The sequence below is a fragment of the Lonchura striata genome, chromosome 3 (assembly GCF_046129695.1).
Source record: "Lonchura striata isolate bLonStr1 chromosome 3, bLonStr1.mat, whole genome shotgun sequence".
NCBI classification, from domain to species: Eukaryota; Metazoa; Chordata; class Aves; order Passeriformes; family Estrildidae; genus Lonchura; species Lonchura striata.
In genome coordinates, this window is record NC_134605.1 from 3,049,010 (window position 1) to 3,065,870 (window position 16,861).

Consider the following 16,861-nt stretch of genomic DNA (forward strand, 5'->3'; position numbering starts at 1 on the left):
GTGCTGCAACATTATTCAAATAAAGGGAGAGGCCATGGGACATTTCCCATGAAGTCTCTCAAATTGCTGGAGGATGCAGCCTCCTTTTAACCCTCATTTCCCTGCTTCATTTTCCTCTTTCCCCCTTGGCTGAGGTACTTGAGAGGTACAGACTTCCTGAATAGCCTAATACAGAAACCCTTCTAATGTGCACCTCCCCACCCTGTTCCCCCATTTTCCTTCGTATTGCTCTTCTATTTCTCTAAGTCCAGGAATTCAGCACGGTCTTGGATGAGCAACAGTCTGTGTCAATTAGTGGGATTCCTCTGGAATTTATGGCTCCTTCCATTGCTTCTTTCACCTATCAGGATTTGGCTTTGTCTGCAAGCAGACCCACAGTTTGTAACTCATATCCCACTCATTCCTTTCATTACAATGCTGGATGTGTTCTGTGCTGTCATTCCTGTTTATTGTAGTTTACATATTTTAAATGCATTGCAGAGTATGTACTGCATTATACCATGGTTTCTTGGGTAGCTGCTGTAGCAGGTGGTACAGTAGTGTATTGTATTCTGCATTGTAGGGTTTTACTGCTTTGTGCTCATCATACCCTGCAGGAGCCAGTTCTTTGGCACCCCTTAGGAGCCTCTTTCCCTTGTCAGCCTTCACGGTGCCATCTCTCAGGAGCCCTTTAGCCTGCAGCCCCACAGCAAACCTTCTTGTCAAGCCTCAGGATCCCTCTGCCACGAGGCCCAGCTCTTTTTTGGAATCTTACATTGAATTCTCTTGGATTCCTTCACCACACTGCTGCCTTACTCTAATTGGAGTTGCTAATCACAGCCTCACAGAGGCGTCCTTGGCTGCATATTGCTTACTGACTCTTCCAGTTTCCTCCTCCTCCTGGTATTTTTTGGAGAGTGTCACCACATGGCCCTGGAGGGGTTCTTCACAACTTTTTGGTGTTTTTTGGAGTGTTTTCCCATTTGGCTTTTTCAGAGGCTCTGCCTTTCAGAGGTGTTTCACCCTATGGCTTTTTTCTTTATTTCTATAGTGCCTGACATACATTGCAGCACTTTACAGAGCCATCCTGGAGCAGTGTGTCACTTCTGGAGCTTTCAGAGTGCTGTGCACCCAGATCCTATTGCTTCCTGTGATTGCTTTCCATGTGTTACCTTCCACATTTTTTCTTCTGGAATCAGCAGATGAGCAGGTAGAGTTTTGATGTTCCTTTTTATCTCAGGGATGCCTTTTTCCAGGAGGTGTTACCATCTTAGTGTTTTCTGTCACTTGGTATTGGTTTTGAAGAAGGTGATGACTTTACAATTTGGGCAACTTTGTGCTCAGTGATGTTGCTTACTATCCATGATTATTTGGTGACTTTTCTACTGGGATTTGTTCCACGTTCTTCTGTTCTGGCTGGTGTTACAAGGTCACTTTTGAAGCTCCAGGAATTCCTGCCTCGCCAGTGGTTTTGAGGAACAGCTGAGGGTTTTGAGGAGCAGCTGAGGGTGTGTTTGGTCTGGAGAAGATGGGGCTCAGGGGTGACTTTGGCAGTCTCTACAGCTACCTGAAAGGAGGTCATAGCAGCTGGGGGTTGGTCTCTTCTCCCAGGAAACAGGACAGGAGGACACAGCCTTAAGCTGCACCAGGGGAGGTTCTGGTTGGACATTGGGAGTATGTTCCTTCACAGAAAGGGTAATTTCATTGGAATAGAGGTGGTGGAGTCACTGTATCTGGAAGTGTTTCAGAAAGGACTGGCACTCAGTGCCATGGCCTCGTCCATATGGTGGTGTTTGGCCAAAGGCTGGACTCAAGCACCTCAGATTTCCAACATAATTGAGTGTGCAAGTTAGGGCTTACCCTGGCAATGTGGGTTACAGGGCAGCCCATAGGACAGGGTCTAACAGAGAGTATGAGAGAGCAAGATCTCTGTGAGTCTGAGGGACAAGGGTCTGTCTTGCCTCAATTCTGCTTTTTTCTGCTCAATGGTGTGTGTTTTTCTGCACAGGTGGTACAGAGCATTTAGACAGGGGACAGCCCAAGCACCCAGCCCTGCCAACACAGGGAGAGGGGGAATGCAGACACTACAGGCATTGGATAAGTGCCTGGGTACCCAGCTGTCATAAACTGAAGCATCTGTTGCTACTTGTTGGAGCCATAGGAAGCCTGGGAATACCTGCTTGACGCCATTCCCTCGGTGTTTGATGTGAGCTGATGCAGTTTGTGGTGATGCTGAGCTGCAGAGGCAGCAGCTGGAGGGAGCTGTTGCCACAGGAAAGGCTCAAAGAAGGATCACAGCGAAGTCTTAGCTCCTGAATGAGTCAGTCTCCAGGGAAATTTTCTGTACTGGCTACTTTGATGTATGCTGGCCTGGGATCTTGCAGGTCATCCCCCTTTTGTACAGGGACAATTGATTTAATGACACAACCTTTGTTTTCTCAGTGCCTGTTGCTGAGAATAGCTGCTTTTTCTTCTCCTTATGCTCTCTTAGCCCTTCCAGGTCACTGTTTTAGCTTCCAGATGCACCTGGGTTTATGTTTTTCAGCATGAAGGAGCAGAGACTGGATTTTACTCTCAAGTTATCCCTGGAGGAGCTGCTGTAGAAGTAAGTGAGGCTATGGTTTTGGAGCTGTGCTGCAGGAGGACAGCTGAGCAGTGATCTGGTGTGGTAGCACCACAGTTTTGCATTGGGCAGCAAAAATTTGAGCTAGCCACAACTGAGACATGGTAACATCTGGTTGATTCACTGGATGGTGGTCTAAACACTGCCAAAAGCTCTCAGGTCTCACCCACTCCTGATCCATGACACATGCCACAGTTCTTGCATGATGGAGCTGTTCTAGAGCTTACAGTAGGCAGCTGGTGGCCACAGAGGTCCTGCTCAGAGGAGTTTTTCCTGCCTTCCAATAGTCAGGAGTTGTGCTGGAAAGGCACAAATTTCTCCTCTGAGATAAGTGCTGCCTTCTTCCTTCCCAGCTTATGCTTGTCTTTCTCTTTTTACAAGCAGAGCTCCAAGTAGGTGCAGTCCATATTCAATTCCTTCTCTAAATGTTGTCCTTTAGGTAAATTGTGAGGGTACAAAAAAGCCTTTTTTTTCTTTTCCCTGCACAGCTCATGTAAGCCCTGGGGAATGTGGGGTCTGGTCCTGTCCCTCAGACCCTGCCCTGAGGGATCCACTTGGGTCACAGCCTGTTCCCACTGCCTGCACACTTCAGGAGTATTCACAGTAGTTTTTAAGTGACTTTTGGTCGCCATGCAAAGCCCCAGGTCTCTGCTTGCTGGAGCTCAGTTTGGGAGCAAACACTGCCTCTGAAAGTGCCCTGTTTTGGGCTGTTTGGAGCTGGTGCCAACACAGGGTAAGGTGATGTGCCTGCTTGGATCAGGGAACAGAGCTGTCTCCCTCCCTCAGTGGGAGTCCCCCTCTTTCTGTGGATGCAGCTCACAACAGATGCAGTTGAAGGCAAATCATGATTTCTGCTCTATCCAGATGTTCAGGCAGCAACACTGCTTTGCTGCTTGGAGGACCTCAACATGTCAAAACACAGCAGTCCCAAAACCTAAACCCTCAGCAGGGGCTGTGGAGGATGCTGCTTTAATACCCTTGGCAGGCACGGGGAGGAGAACAGTGCCAGTCCACAAAAGCTCTCTTGGAGCTCAGAGTGATCCCCAGAGTTTTAAAGCAATTCTCTGCACCAGATTTTGTTTAGTACTATATTTCTTGGCTGAAGTTGTTGTTTTTTTTTTTCATTAACTCAGCCTTAGATGGATTTCCCTAGTGTGGAAATTGCCAGTTGACTTTGTTGCACCAAAACCATGTAGGGAAAACAGGTGGGAGGAGTATCACACACTCTAATAACAGTAATGCTAGCTAATCCCTTACAACTAGGGCAGGTTTCAGAAGGAACCATGAGATTTCAGGAGATTACAAGATTAAACCTTTTGATAGTGAAATACTTCAACTCTCTGGTCCTTTAAATTTCTGTGGCAGGCTGGAAAACAAAGGGATTTAGTACTTACCCCTGTTCAAAACTGACATTTTGAAGGATGACTTCAGTCTTTGTTTTCATTAACAGCAAATGATGAAATACTCTTCAACATATATTTAAGAGCAGCTAATGATGGGAGGCTTTGAACATTTTAATGGATTTGAAAATCTTTTTGCCCTTAAATTTAATTGGTCAATTTTTCTTCAGCAGCAATGAGATCATTCACATTACTCAGGTGGGTAAGAAAGTGATGGCTAAGAGAAAAGGACAAAAAATAATTCAGAATGTTTAAACTGAGGCCATGTTTTATTTGCAGGATTTGCTGATCACTTTAAATTCACAAATAAACAAAAGTTATTTACCAAAACCATTTACTCCAAAAGTAAGCACAACCACATTAAAACAGGAAGCATTTGTCATCACAGAAGAAGAGATTTTATTTCCACACACGGAAGTCCATGATACCTTATGAGTAGTTGAAATGAGCAGGTATTACTGTTACTGTCACCTGCTTTGTCACAATTGCCAGTCATGAAACATCCAAACTGGAGTTGCAATAAATCAGAACAGTAAAAGAAGCACTGTGGAAGGAAAAGCAGAATTCATCTGAAGTTGTTGCATCATATCTGAGCAGACAATAAGTTTCTCAACTCAACCAGAGGATGGCTGGCTGAAGCCTAAAGCTTGCTTCCAAAAAGATGGATGGATCATCTCAGGATCTCCTTGGTATTTTGGTGTTGCTTCTCCTTTATTGTGAAGGTGCACACTTGGTAAGATGCCTGGTTGGATTTTTCCCACCTCCATGCTGTAGGTTTGTATGGATCCCACTGACAAGCAAGGTAAAACACATGAAACTCCATCTCAGCGTAAGAAAAGACTTTTTCACTGAGTGAGGGCTGTTGAACACTGACACTGGTGATCCAGGGAGACTGCCAGCATTCCCTGGAGTCAGTCAAAGCCTAGCTGGACACAGTCCTGGCTAATGTGTGCAGATGGGCTAGAAATGTGGAGATGTTATTCACAAGTGCTACAATTCTGTGATTGATTCTGTGAGGAGCTCAGCACCTCAAGGCAGCAGAAGCTGGCCACAGGGTGCCTGGAGGTGAGGGAGTAGATCCTTTTGATATATATCTGTGGCATTTCCAAATGCATAACAGAGTAACACTCTCCATAAAACTAAAGAGTGGAATATTGATAAAGCATTCTTAAACAAGGTGTAACAGGAAACTTGTGGCTTTCACTTGACTGAAGCAGATTTTAGCTTTCAGAGCATGTGCCTTTCAGAAGAGCATGCTGTGCATATTGTCCAATGACAGTAGAAAGCTGGTGGTCTGTAGACTTCAAGAGGAGGGGTAAACTGAGAGGTTAAAGAGTGACAGGAAGCAAAATGGGCTTTTTTGGCATCCTTTCTCTTCTGAGCAGAAAGAAAAGGACACCAAATAGCTTGAGGGTACAAGTCATAAGCTCAAGGGAGTTAAGCAGTTTCTCTTAAGAAACAAGCATCACTGCTAGGGTCAGCACTCAACTTTTCCATCATTGTAGGATGCTCTAATGCATTCATAAACTTCTTTGTTCTTATTTAACAGCTATAAAATTAGTGTCTACATCCCAAATTGACAGATGCATGAACTGAAGCACAGCATCTGTTCAAGCTTAAGGATTATCCAGCAGTCCAGTGAGAAGAGTTCTGGTGGGAATGCAAAAGTAGGCTGCTTTTTTGAGGGCTCTCACCAGTGGTGGGTATTCCCACAGACAAGGAAGAAACTTCTGAGAAGGTGGTATTTCCTCTTTAACCCTTCTCCAAAAAAGGTGAGATTAGAACCTCAGAAAATTCATTGTAGTTTTATGCAGTCTACTTCCTCTGTGACTGGCATTGCACTTGCTCTCAGGTCCAAATCTGTGCTAGATTTGCTTCCCTTGTACGTTGACCTCCATCTGAGCAGCATGATCTTCTTGAAGTACTTGATGGTGTTGTTTTTCACGGTCACGAAGCACATGGTGTTTATCATGCTGTTACTCATGGCAATGCACCTGACTATGTAAAAGGCAGTAAGATAATGCTTCTCTTTCACCAAGAGGGTGGGGAAAAAGTCCCGGACAATTGTGAAGCCATAGAAAGGTGCCCAGCAGAGAACATAGGCAGTCAGAATGCACATTAGCACCAAGACAGTTTTCCTTCTGCACTGAAGCCTCTTCCTGATTTGTTCTGTCTGAAATCCTGGGACAGTTTTAAACCAAAGCTCCTGAGAGATCCTGGCGTAGCACAAGGTCATTGTAATCACAGGTGCTACGAATTCAATGCCAAAGATGAAGAGGAAATATGACTTATAGTAGATCTGCTGGTCAACTGGCCAAATTTGGCCACAGAAAAATTTCTTCTGGTTTTTCACTATAAACAACACAGTTTCAGTAGCAAAGTATGCAGATGGAATAGCTACAAGTATGGAGATGACCCAGATCAAGGCAATGAGGAAGGTTGCTGTTTGATAATTCATGCGTGGTTTCAGTGGGTGGACAATGGCCAAATACCTAGAACAGAAAAATATATTCAAAATGAAGTCTGAAAACACTGTTGGTCAGAACACACTTCAAAATACAAGCAAACAGAATTGGGCAGGAGGAAATTGCTGTCATTCCTGAGGGGAGAGCCTGAACATATTCGTCTGTAAGGACATAATCATCTGTAAGAACATGCTGTGAAGTAGCAGCCTGGAGCTGAGCTACATTTTTGTATCACAACTTTTCCTTTGAAACAGGAGCAAGAGTCTGAAAAATGCAGTATTATGCATCTAGTCAGGCCCAGGGAAGAAAAGACAAGTATGTAGAATCAGGAAAATGTTTTCCCTAGGCAGAGAGCTACTTAAATAGCTCTTTTTATAAAGAGGTGAAATACCCATCACAGTGTTTTTCTTATTTTTGTAGTTATTCCGTGGGGTGTAAAGACCTGAAGGTGATGCTAATGTATGGTTACAGGTGAACATGATTTTAGGCCACCAACAGAATGAGTATCTATTTTCTGCCCACACAAACCCTTTTTGTGTGTATTCTGGAGGTAACTATTGCTTATTCATCTTAAATATACATTATTCAGTAATATGGCTAAGCAGGACACTTGAGTTAGATATTTGCACTGCTTAGAACTGTAAAGCTGCAAGGTTGTAGGAGGAGATTTTTATCAGGCATTCCAGTACAACAATATTTTACGCAAAGTATTGTTTCAAAAAGTGGAATTTCTCATTCCTTTGGAGTCTATTCCATCTGTATATATTCAATACATAGAATAGTATCTATAAGTTATATTTATTCAAAAGTAAAATGGAAAGTCAGCAGCACTTTTCATCAGCCAGTTCTTGGAAGCAGATAAATTGTTCATGGCTCTTAACAGTGCAGGGTAAATGTCAGGGGACAGCAAAATGGGTCAGCCTCACTTCAGAGCAGAAGGTTAACATTTTTAGATGAGGTCCTGGGGAAGTAAGTCGTGGCATAATGTATGTGTATGTATTAAATGTGCTCATATCATAATGTATTCATATCTGCTCAGCAGAATATTTGGCTGGATGGGATCCATCCGTCCAGCAGAGTCCAGAGGAAGCTTTTGTGGTGGATTTCCTGATTGTCATTGCTTACCCCTCTTGGGCTGCTACCGTGGAGTGGTTCTGCAGCTCACAAACTGAATTCAGATGAAATATCCTGGAAGATTATGCTCCAAAAGTGCACATAGAACACACCAAATGCCCATGGGTGTTTGGTCCAGCGGACCCAGTTAAATATTTTCAGTGCAGACATTAGACCCTTACCATGCGCTCTTCCTCTTCAGATGTTGTATTTTTTCTAGTGTAGGTGTGGCCTTAAAAATGTGAAATTCCTATTTTTTCATGTGAATAGGCATGGATGAAGAAGAAAGAGAGCCCTCCCTAAAGAAAATCCTCAGTGGGACAGACTTACTTTACACGGCTGATTCCTTTTAAATGACCTAAACATGGGAAGACTTTTGTTAGCAGCCTGTAACTTTTAGAGACAGAAGTCAACAATCCACATGGCATAACTAACATGGAATATGTGCTTGTTAAACAATGGGATTTCTCTCTGTTTACCAAACCAATAGCTTGCAAAGAAAAAAAAAAAAAAAAAGAAAAAAAAAAAAGAAAAGCAATGAAATCAAAACAGTGTGTTCTTATAACAAACTTCAGTGATTAATCTTGTTAATCAGGCTTGTTTTTAAAGATATGTGGGAAGATATGCTATAAATCTGATTTCTTTACAGGCATAAGGGCGCCATGACCCGTTACTTCATCAGCCTGGGATGCACTGGCAGAGCATTCCAAGAAAACTTTGTAGAAGCTGAAAAACTGGTAGAAAATGGTAATGCATACATAGTGTTTAGAAGTTTATCCCAAGTCCTCAGCTGCTGTGAAAGCCTATTCTGTTAGATGCTTGTTAAGGATTTGTTTTGTAGGAGCTGATCATCCCCTTGCCCACACCAGTGAAAACATCTCTGAGCTTCTCCAGAGTGTCTTCACAGACTTCCATTCACATCGGGAACAGCTGAATCAGCCATAAGCTGTATCTGTACAGCTCTCAGCAGGGCTCACTGCTCCTGAGCTGATTTTTGCATCAGGGACTGAAAACTGCCATGCTACACTGAAGTTTGAAGTGGCACATGAGAAAAATTGGGGAAAGAAGAGGAAGAAAGGGTGGGAATCACATATGTATGTGCAAAGGGTCTACAGAGATGTGTATTGTGTTTGTACATGAAAGAGGTCTTGTGATGATGGCCTTTCTGTAAAGAGCTGGTCTCCGACTTTCTGTGAGTCAGTCATGCCAGACTTATGCCAGCACCAGACTGATCCTCAGTGCCTTGGTCTGTCAGAGCCTGTGGTGCACGAGGCTGAGAAAAGTCTTGAGAAGGGATACAATTAAATTAAATTATTAAAATTCCTGGAGTAAAAGGCAGGCAGTCTCTTAGGGCTGCTGCACAATTGGAAAAAAAACCCTTCACTGAAAGAGTGGTCAGGCATCAAAACATGCTGCCCGGGGAACAGTTCACAAAAAACGTGGATGCGGCACTTGAGGACATGGTTTGGAACCTCGGAAGCTGTGGCTACATCTCTGTGCAGTTGTGGGATCCCACTTACCTGTCAACAGCTATAGCCAGGAGAGCGTTGGTGGAAACGTAGAGGGACACAGTTCGTAGGTAGTTGACGGAGGCGCAGAGGACGTGGCCGTGCTCCCAGGACAGCTGCTGCACCACGTAGTAGTCCATCTCAAAGGGGCAGCACACGATGGCCACGAGGAAGTCTGAGATGGCCAGGTTGGCGATCAGCAGGTTGGTGAGGTTGCGCAGCTTCTTGTAGCGGGCGAGAGCAGCGATGAAGATGAAGTTGCCAACGCCACAGACCAGCATGATGCCAGCCAGAGCAACCCCGATCACAATCTTGGCTGTGAAGAAGGTGCGGGTTTTGGTCATGTCCTCTTCGCTGTCCAGTGGCAGGTCGTAATCACCGTAAGTGAAATTGAAAGGGAAAGAGAAGTTTCTCAGAGAGGTGAAATCCCCGTCATGGATGTCGTAGATTGCAGCAAAGCTGAGGTGGGTGGTGGCATTTAGGTCGCCTTCAGTTTGCTCCATGGCCACGTCTGTCTTCTTTTGGCATGTGCAGCTTGGTGTTGTGTTAGCCACAAGAGTGGCAGGTGAGAGACCTCCCCCAAAACTTCCTTTTTTGCTGTGAGTAACCTTGTGTTTGTCCCCAGAAGATTGTGGGACAACAGCCTCACTTGTCTCCTTCTGTGGGAACAAAAAGAAGAAAATGTTTCCTGAAAGGAAATGACAGCAAAAGTACTGATCTTGAAGGAAAGCAATAGCCACCTGATTGCCCCACAGATCTGTTGCTGCATGTGCACAGAAGGAGGAAATACCCTGTGAAGGGATGCTTCTGTTCTTACAAAATAAATGCTTCTAGTTGCTTCATGCACTGTTTGTTACAGCAGCAGTTTTATTTACTAACAATGAAATTTTCACTAGGCAGTGAAATGACAGTCTAGGAGGAATGTAAAATCTAGTTTAAAACTCTACCAGCCCGCAAGCCCATGGTGCTGTCATCACTGTGTAAGGTAAAAGACGCTAAAATGACAACTCAGTGTGCTGTAAAGCATTTAATGTGCCATTTGGACAAAGTTTATTCTGGTTGTTTCACAGTGATGTGGTAGAGGGGAATGAAAAGAGAACTGATGTTCTTGCTTCTAAATACATTTCTTAATGAAGTAAGAGTCACAAAGACCCAAGAAAATACTACATCCCTCACTTCCCTTTTGGCAGCCATTAATTGAGTCAAGGACAAAATTTTTCTGCCAGTGTAATCCATTATCACTTCTGTCAAACAGCTGAAGTATGCCAACTTGCAGAGACAAGAATTTTACCCCATGAACCAACTTGTAGAGCTTAGCTGTGAAGGCAAATCTGCCATTCACTGGGAAAGTGTTTCCACAGAGAGTGAAAGGTGAAAGAGAAAATCTTCTGTAAGCAAGAGAGAGTGCCTTGCATTTTTGATGCTGGGAGGAGGAGGCTCCCCTCTTTGTACTGCCAGTTGTACCAAATATTTTAAAAATATTATTTTTTTCCCACACAGAGGGGGAAAAAAAAGTTTCATCTACTCCTTATTTTTGCCTCTCTGTATCAGAATGCTGAGAGGGCATCTTCTTGTATCTTCCCATGGGCCATCTAGGAATCATCACAGCAGACCCCTAGCTGCCAGGACAGCCTCACCTCATCCGAGCAGAGGATCTGGGAGCATTACTGCTTTTTCTACCCTGAAGCAGTAAGTCCTCGGGGTGTCAAACGCTACTGAACAATTGCAGTCACAGCTACAAAGGGTAATCTGCTCCCTTCTTTCCCTGGAACCACCTTCAGACCCTGATGTACCGACACTTAACAAATACCTGTCAGAAACTCTCTTTTACAACTTTGGTCACCACGTTGTTTTTTAAACTGAGCATTGCAGAACAGAATGACAGAAAGCTGAAGCCTGAAATGAAACAATTCTGACAAGAGGCTGCTTCAGGAGACACTTCCACTGCCTGGAAAGGTAAACGTTCATTTAAGAGGAGTGCTATATAAACACCTGGATGAAAAATCTGTTGGCCAAAGCAAGGGGCAGTATCTGTGACAGATTCCACTGCTGTGGAATACCAAAAGAGCTGTAAAACAAATACAGACAACACAACCATCTACAAACTGACATAAGACTCAAAGGGTACCTGCAGTTGTGCTCATCTTGGAGGTCTCAGGAACTGTGGAGAGCCGCCAGGTTTCTCCTCTGCTGCTCCTGGAGGAGAGAAAGGACCACTGGAAGCAGCCCAAGGACTCTGCTGAGCGCTGCCTTCTCTCCCATTAGGATAGCCCTGTGCTCAGGGGAGGATGGCTCCTCTGCCTCTGTGCCTGCATCTAAAGCCTCTGCTCGGTGGGAGGCACCTCGAAGCTGTCCGTGCATTTCTGATTTTAAAGAGGCAGCACGATCTGGAGACAATAGAGCACAGCCCTTTTGGGGTTCCTCTGCCTCAAAGCCCCTGAGTTCATGGAGCTGGCAGAGGGGCTTTGTTAGCAAGGCTGAGCATGGAGCACACAAACCCCGTCTGCCCTCCGCTTTGGGTTTCGCCTGTGCCGGGCAGCAGCAGCCTGCACCTGATGTGCCACAGAAGCAAAATACAAACAAAATGGAAAGGAGGGGGAGGAAGGAGGGTGATGTGCTTCCCCGGGAACCTTTCTCTGTGTGTCTCTCTCTGGCTATTGTCTTTTGGAGTGCAGCTGCAGTAGCTCCAGCAGGAGGGACACACAGTGAATAGCCGTAAATCACAGGACCCCTGACAGCTTTCCTTGCCCTCTCAGGGAATTACTCCGAGCAGAAAAGTGGCAGTGAATCCTTAAAGGCTTGGTGTCCTTTGCTAACGCTGCCTCCTCACTGCCCTGAAGCACTCACAGCTGAGGGAGCAGTTCTTTTGCTTTCCAGTTGTCCAGAAGGAAAGGAAATGTGTGGCACATCACCTGTCTTCTTCACCTCCAGACTTACTCACTTAGCTGTCATTTTCCAAGGTGCACAGTGGGACACATTACATTGTCCCCATCAGAGGCTGTCAAAGGTCATGAAGGGTGTAGGTGGTCTGCAGAAAACTTAGACTGTGTGTCCCCAGTGCACAAGGCTGGGCTCTTCTGAGCTAGTGGGCACTTAGCTCTGGAAAAAGAAGGTAAGGAAAGAAACCTCTGAATGTAAAATATATCTGGGATAAAAGAGCCACTACTGTGGCATTCCTTCCAGAAAACTTGAAGAAGATTGGAAAGCACCCAGTGTCTGCATGTAGGAGAGAGAATTAAGAATCTCACAACAAATACTTTCCTTGGCTTTGTTTTGAACATCCAGTTTAATACTTGAAAATACACTAAGGAATTTTTAGTGTCCTGAAAGGGTGCAACCAGATGAACAATGAGGAGATCGGATCCAGTCCACCTGTTAAATTCTGTTACATAAAAAATGTAAATATAGTAAATATGGAGAGAGAGGCAAAGGAAACTGTATATCAGAGCCATGTTAAAATGGTCCCTAAAATGGGCCACAGAAACCTTAAATGCCCCTGAAGAAAAGCTATTACACTAAAGGGAGTTTTACATTAAGAATGTTCTTGATCTCTTTAAGACTTTGCTCAGCTGTCTCACATGAAGTTATCTAGTGAGCTAATCAAGCAATATGATATCCAAATATTTATATCCCTTTAGGCCAAAACCTCATCTGCTGCAGCACTGTCTCTCCCCATTGACTCAAGGCAAGCTGGCATCAGCACCTTGATAACTCCAGATGTGCACTGTGTTCTCAGTGAGAGCTTCTGCACAGCAGTAGCTCATCTCCTGTGCTCCAAGGAATGGTGCTGTACGTGCCAGGCTGTTTCTCAGAGAACACCAGCAGCACTGTGAAACAATGAGATTTACACGTGCTGTGCTTTACAGCTGTTGACTGGGAGTAACTGGACAAAGAACAAAACCAGAGGTGCTGGGAACTGTCCTTGGGCAGAGTGGAGGTTCAGGGCTGGGTCTGGAGCCTCAGTGGCTGTCCCAGCACCCTGTCCCTCTGCAGCAAGGGCTAGTGTGGTGACCTGAGGGCTCTAAAGCCATGGGGTGTGTGCAGCAAGTGTATGCACGTGATTTGGGCGTGCAGTTTCTGCAGAGGACAAGGTTTCTCCTGAATAACATGAATTGATGATTCCCCAATGGTGTCACAACATTCAACACAGCATCACAAGGTATTTCCTGGGCCCAGTGTTACCAGTGCCACACGTTCAGACTTGACAGAACCTAGGTCTGGTTCAGGGGCTCCGTGTGGTGGAAAAGTCTCTCCTCCAACCCGAGCTTCCAAAGAGAGGCTCAGCAGTCTCTGTTGTTGGGTCTCAAGGCAGTTTATTGCAAGTTATCTAAAAGATTTTCTCTGGGGCTGCTGTGGTTTGCTCACAGCTCAGGCAGAGGCACACACACACCCTGACATCCTCTCTGACCCCGACTGCTTCTTCTCTCCCCGCCCAGGGCTGCTGTTGTCTTTTATAGGGTATATTACGTGTTACATGGTTACAGTTTTTCCCAATGCCTATTACCTATATTAAATGGTGCTTTTCTATCTTTTATATGGTACATTACGTGTTACATGGTTACATTTTCCCCCAATGCCTATTACCTATATTAAATGGTGCTTTTCTACTCTAAACCAATCTGTGAGTGCCAACATCACCAAGAACATGGAGGTAAGGAAGAAGAAAGAGGGAGGACAGGACAGGCCCAAATCCCTCCATCTTAAAACTTTTGACCCCCATGTACAAAACCAAAACCCCCCTGTACAGCACTCAAAAATTCTTCCCTCTACTTTGTGACTACTTCTACTCTAGTATCTAAACTTTTGTGACTTCTTGTTCTTCCTGCAAGGTTGGTAAATCATTCCATGGCTCAAACCCAAAATCACAGCTGTTTCCAGCTGTCTGCCACGGTCTCAAATGCTTCTGACCTGGTCCCAGAACATACAAAAATGTCTGAGGGACATTTTGAGTTCCGACAAGGCTGAGAAAGAAAAGTTGCTACCGAAAACTGTGTTGGTTTTGTACGGCCTGGTTTTTGGTGGAGGGGAGTGGTGGTTTCTGTCAGAAGCTTCTGGAAGCTTCCACCACGTCTGGCAGAGCCAATTCCTGATGGCTTTGAAGATGGACATGCTGCTGGCCAAGGCTGGGTCAAATAGAGATGATGGTAATGGCTCTGTGATAACAGATTTAAGAAGACAATCAAACCAATGGGGGACACAGGTGGCTTTTTTTAGCCAAAGAAGAGGAGGAGGTGAGAACATGTGAGGGAGACAACATGGAGACACCAAGGTCAGTGGAGAAGGAAGGGGAGAAGGTGCTCCAGGTGCCAGAGCCAAGATTCCTCTGCAGACTGTGGTGAGACCATGGTGAAGACCACGGTGAAGGCCATGGTGAAGGCCATGATGAAGGCCATGGTGAAGACCATGGTGAAGACCATGGTGAAGGAGACACAGAGATGCACCTGCAGCCCATGGGGATCCACAGGGGATGCAGAGACCCACCTGCAGCTCGTGGGGATCCACCCACAGCCCATGGAGGAGGTTCCCACGCCAGAGCAGGTGGGTGCCTGGAGGAGGCTGTGATCCAGTGGGAGACCTGGTGGAGAGAGAGGGCCCTGCTTCCAGCCTGGAGCAGCCTGGCCTTGGAGGGCTGCACCCCATGGGAAGAGACCCACGTCGCAGCAGTTTTGGGAGGACTGCTGCTTGTGAGATTGGGCCCATATCAGAGAGGTTCATCAGAGCTCTCTCCTCTAGAAGTGACCCCATGGCCCCATTCTGTTCAATTGTAACAGGGGAAGGACTCCTCTCCTGGAGCAGCAGAAGGAAATCTTGGGTGACAAACTGACCAAACTGACAAATTGCCCTTTCTCCCTGCATTGTCAGTGGGAAGGAGTGAGGGGAAAGAAAAGGTGGTTTTAAGGGCTTATTTTGCTTCTCATTATCTTCCTCTGATTTTGTTAGTAATGCATTCACTTTGTACCTCTAGGCTCATCCTGTTTTACCCTTGGGGTGTTTTCTCCCAGTCCTTATCTCAGTTTTCTCTTCTCTGCCCAGCTGAGGCAGGGGAGGGCGAGTGAGTGATTTTCATGTGTGCCTGGAATTTCACCAGCATCAAACCACGACAAAGATTCACATTCCTGTTTATTTGTTGATCATTATTTTTTATCATTGTTGATCAATATTTTGATCATTAGTATGCTCACAGGTTGAATAGGGAGGTTATTTGGAGGCTGAATGATGCAACAACAATTGCAGTGTAAAGTACTTGTTTGGAGACTTTGAAATCATGAAGTTCTAAACCCAGCATTTAGACCTGAGGACTCAGGCCCTTCATTGCAAAGGAGCAAACTCAGCTACGGTCTAATTTCTCCTAATTGCTAAATAAATTTGAGTGAAGTAATTAATCTTACCTAAGCTTTGACTAAAAGCACAGCTGGAATTTTCCAAAGTTTGATAATATAAATCAGGCAGCGAAGTGGGACAAAGCATCAGACTTGTGATTTTCTGGGAAAACAAGCAAACATGTGGTGCAGGGACACATGGATTACAACCATGTGTATTTTTGCTCAGTATTCCCACCACCTGGCCCAGGGCTTTACTCAAATTGAGAGTCCGTAACTGATATTAATGAACACTACATTTGCCTGCAGAAAGTTAGTTATTCCTAATACCTAAAGTATTCCTTTGGGAGTTTTGGATGCAATTTTTAGGCTTTGTTTTTTTGTTTTTGTTTTGTTGTGGTTTTTTTTTTTTTTTTTTTTAATCTCACTGCCTTAGGACAAATGTCTGTTAGCACAAACCCTTCTCTTGAGCAGAAGGCTTCTGCAAGGCAAATGTTAAGAAATCTCAGGATTATTGTACTGTTGTTCCTGGGCTACATAAATGTTGGGGTTTGGGATTCTTCCTCTTGGTTCTTTCTCTCAGAGAATTTTCCCCCATATGTATTGCTAGGAGACAATAACGACCAGGAACTTAAGAGAGACAAAAGCAGCTGCCAAGCTCAGGGGAACAGGGCAGTGGTTTCACTCCTCTTATCTGAGGGTTTCTCTTGGAGGGGCAGAGATACCAAAGACCCCATATTCAAAAGCCTTTGAATTTAGAAACATCCAAAGGAGCTTAATCTTTCCTATATCTCATTCAGGCTTGTCACTCCTTTGGATTTTTAGTCTTTGTTGACTTTGGATTTTACTCAGAGACACACTTGGTTCATCTTCACTTTCAGTGGGTGCTATGAGCTGTGGAATGTTTTTGGAAATGAAGCAGCATTTTAATTGAAATGTCTCAGTAGGAGATAGATCCTTCCAAAAACCTGCCAATTTCTTTGGTGGTCTAAGTAGGAAAAATTGGATGTTGCATTAATTAAAAAAATTGAGTGTTATCCATTCCAGCTACAGTCTCAAATTTAAGCTCAGTTGCCAGCACTTTCCTTTGCCATTGCTGTTCTCTTTTAACAAAATTATTATCATCACTGCAGCATTTCCTTTTCTCTGTTCTTTGTATTCAGTGATCATTACTTTCTGTTCATTTGCTGCGGACAGAATCCTGCTCCTTCACGTCTCCCCTTTGGAATATTGTGGTGGATTTGCCATTGCTATTTGTCATTGACAATTTGGTATTTCACCATGGCAGGCAGAATGGTTCCAAGATTTTCTTGAATTCTAATTCAACAGAATTATTCTTAATGGTGGTGGTTTCATTTGAAGCTACCCAGAGCATGAGAACACAATCTAACACAATCTTGGTGTCAGGATGAGTCATGTAAACATGGTGTCACCTAATTTCTAACACAAAAAA

At 44.6% G+C, this 16,861-nt stretch overlaps 1 protein-coding gene across 1 annotated transcript; it reads right to left on the reverse strand.

Moving 5' to 3' along the window:
- Positions 1-4,252: 4,252 nt before the first annotated feature.
- On the reverse strand, positions 4,253-11,402 carry PROKR1 (prokineticin receptor 1). The gene is made up of 3 exons (XM_021555877.3): positions 11,217-11,402; positions 9,101-9,747; positions 4,253-6,494 (listed from the first exon to the last, which is right to left on the reverse strand). The coding sequence occupies exons 2-3, from the start codon at positions 9,589-9,591 to the stop codon at positions 5,798-5,800; spliced, it is 1,188 nt and encodes a 395-aa protein (XP_021411552.1). The 5' UTR covers positions 9,592-9,747; positions 11,217-11,402; the 3' UTR covers positions 4,253-5,797.
- Positions 11,403-16,861: the final 5,459 nt, after the last annotated feature.

Bases quoted from the DNA above. Each gene is read 5' to 3' on its own strand.
- PROKR1 (XM_021555877.3), bottom strand. From the start codon at position 9,591: ATGGAGCAAACTGAAGGCGACCTAAATGCCACCACCCACCTCAGCTTT. The intron at 6,495-9,100 runs GTAAGTGGGATC...TTTCTGTTCTAG, and splicing joins CTGGCTATAGCTGTTGACAG to GTATTTGGCCATTGTCCACC.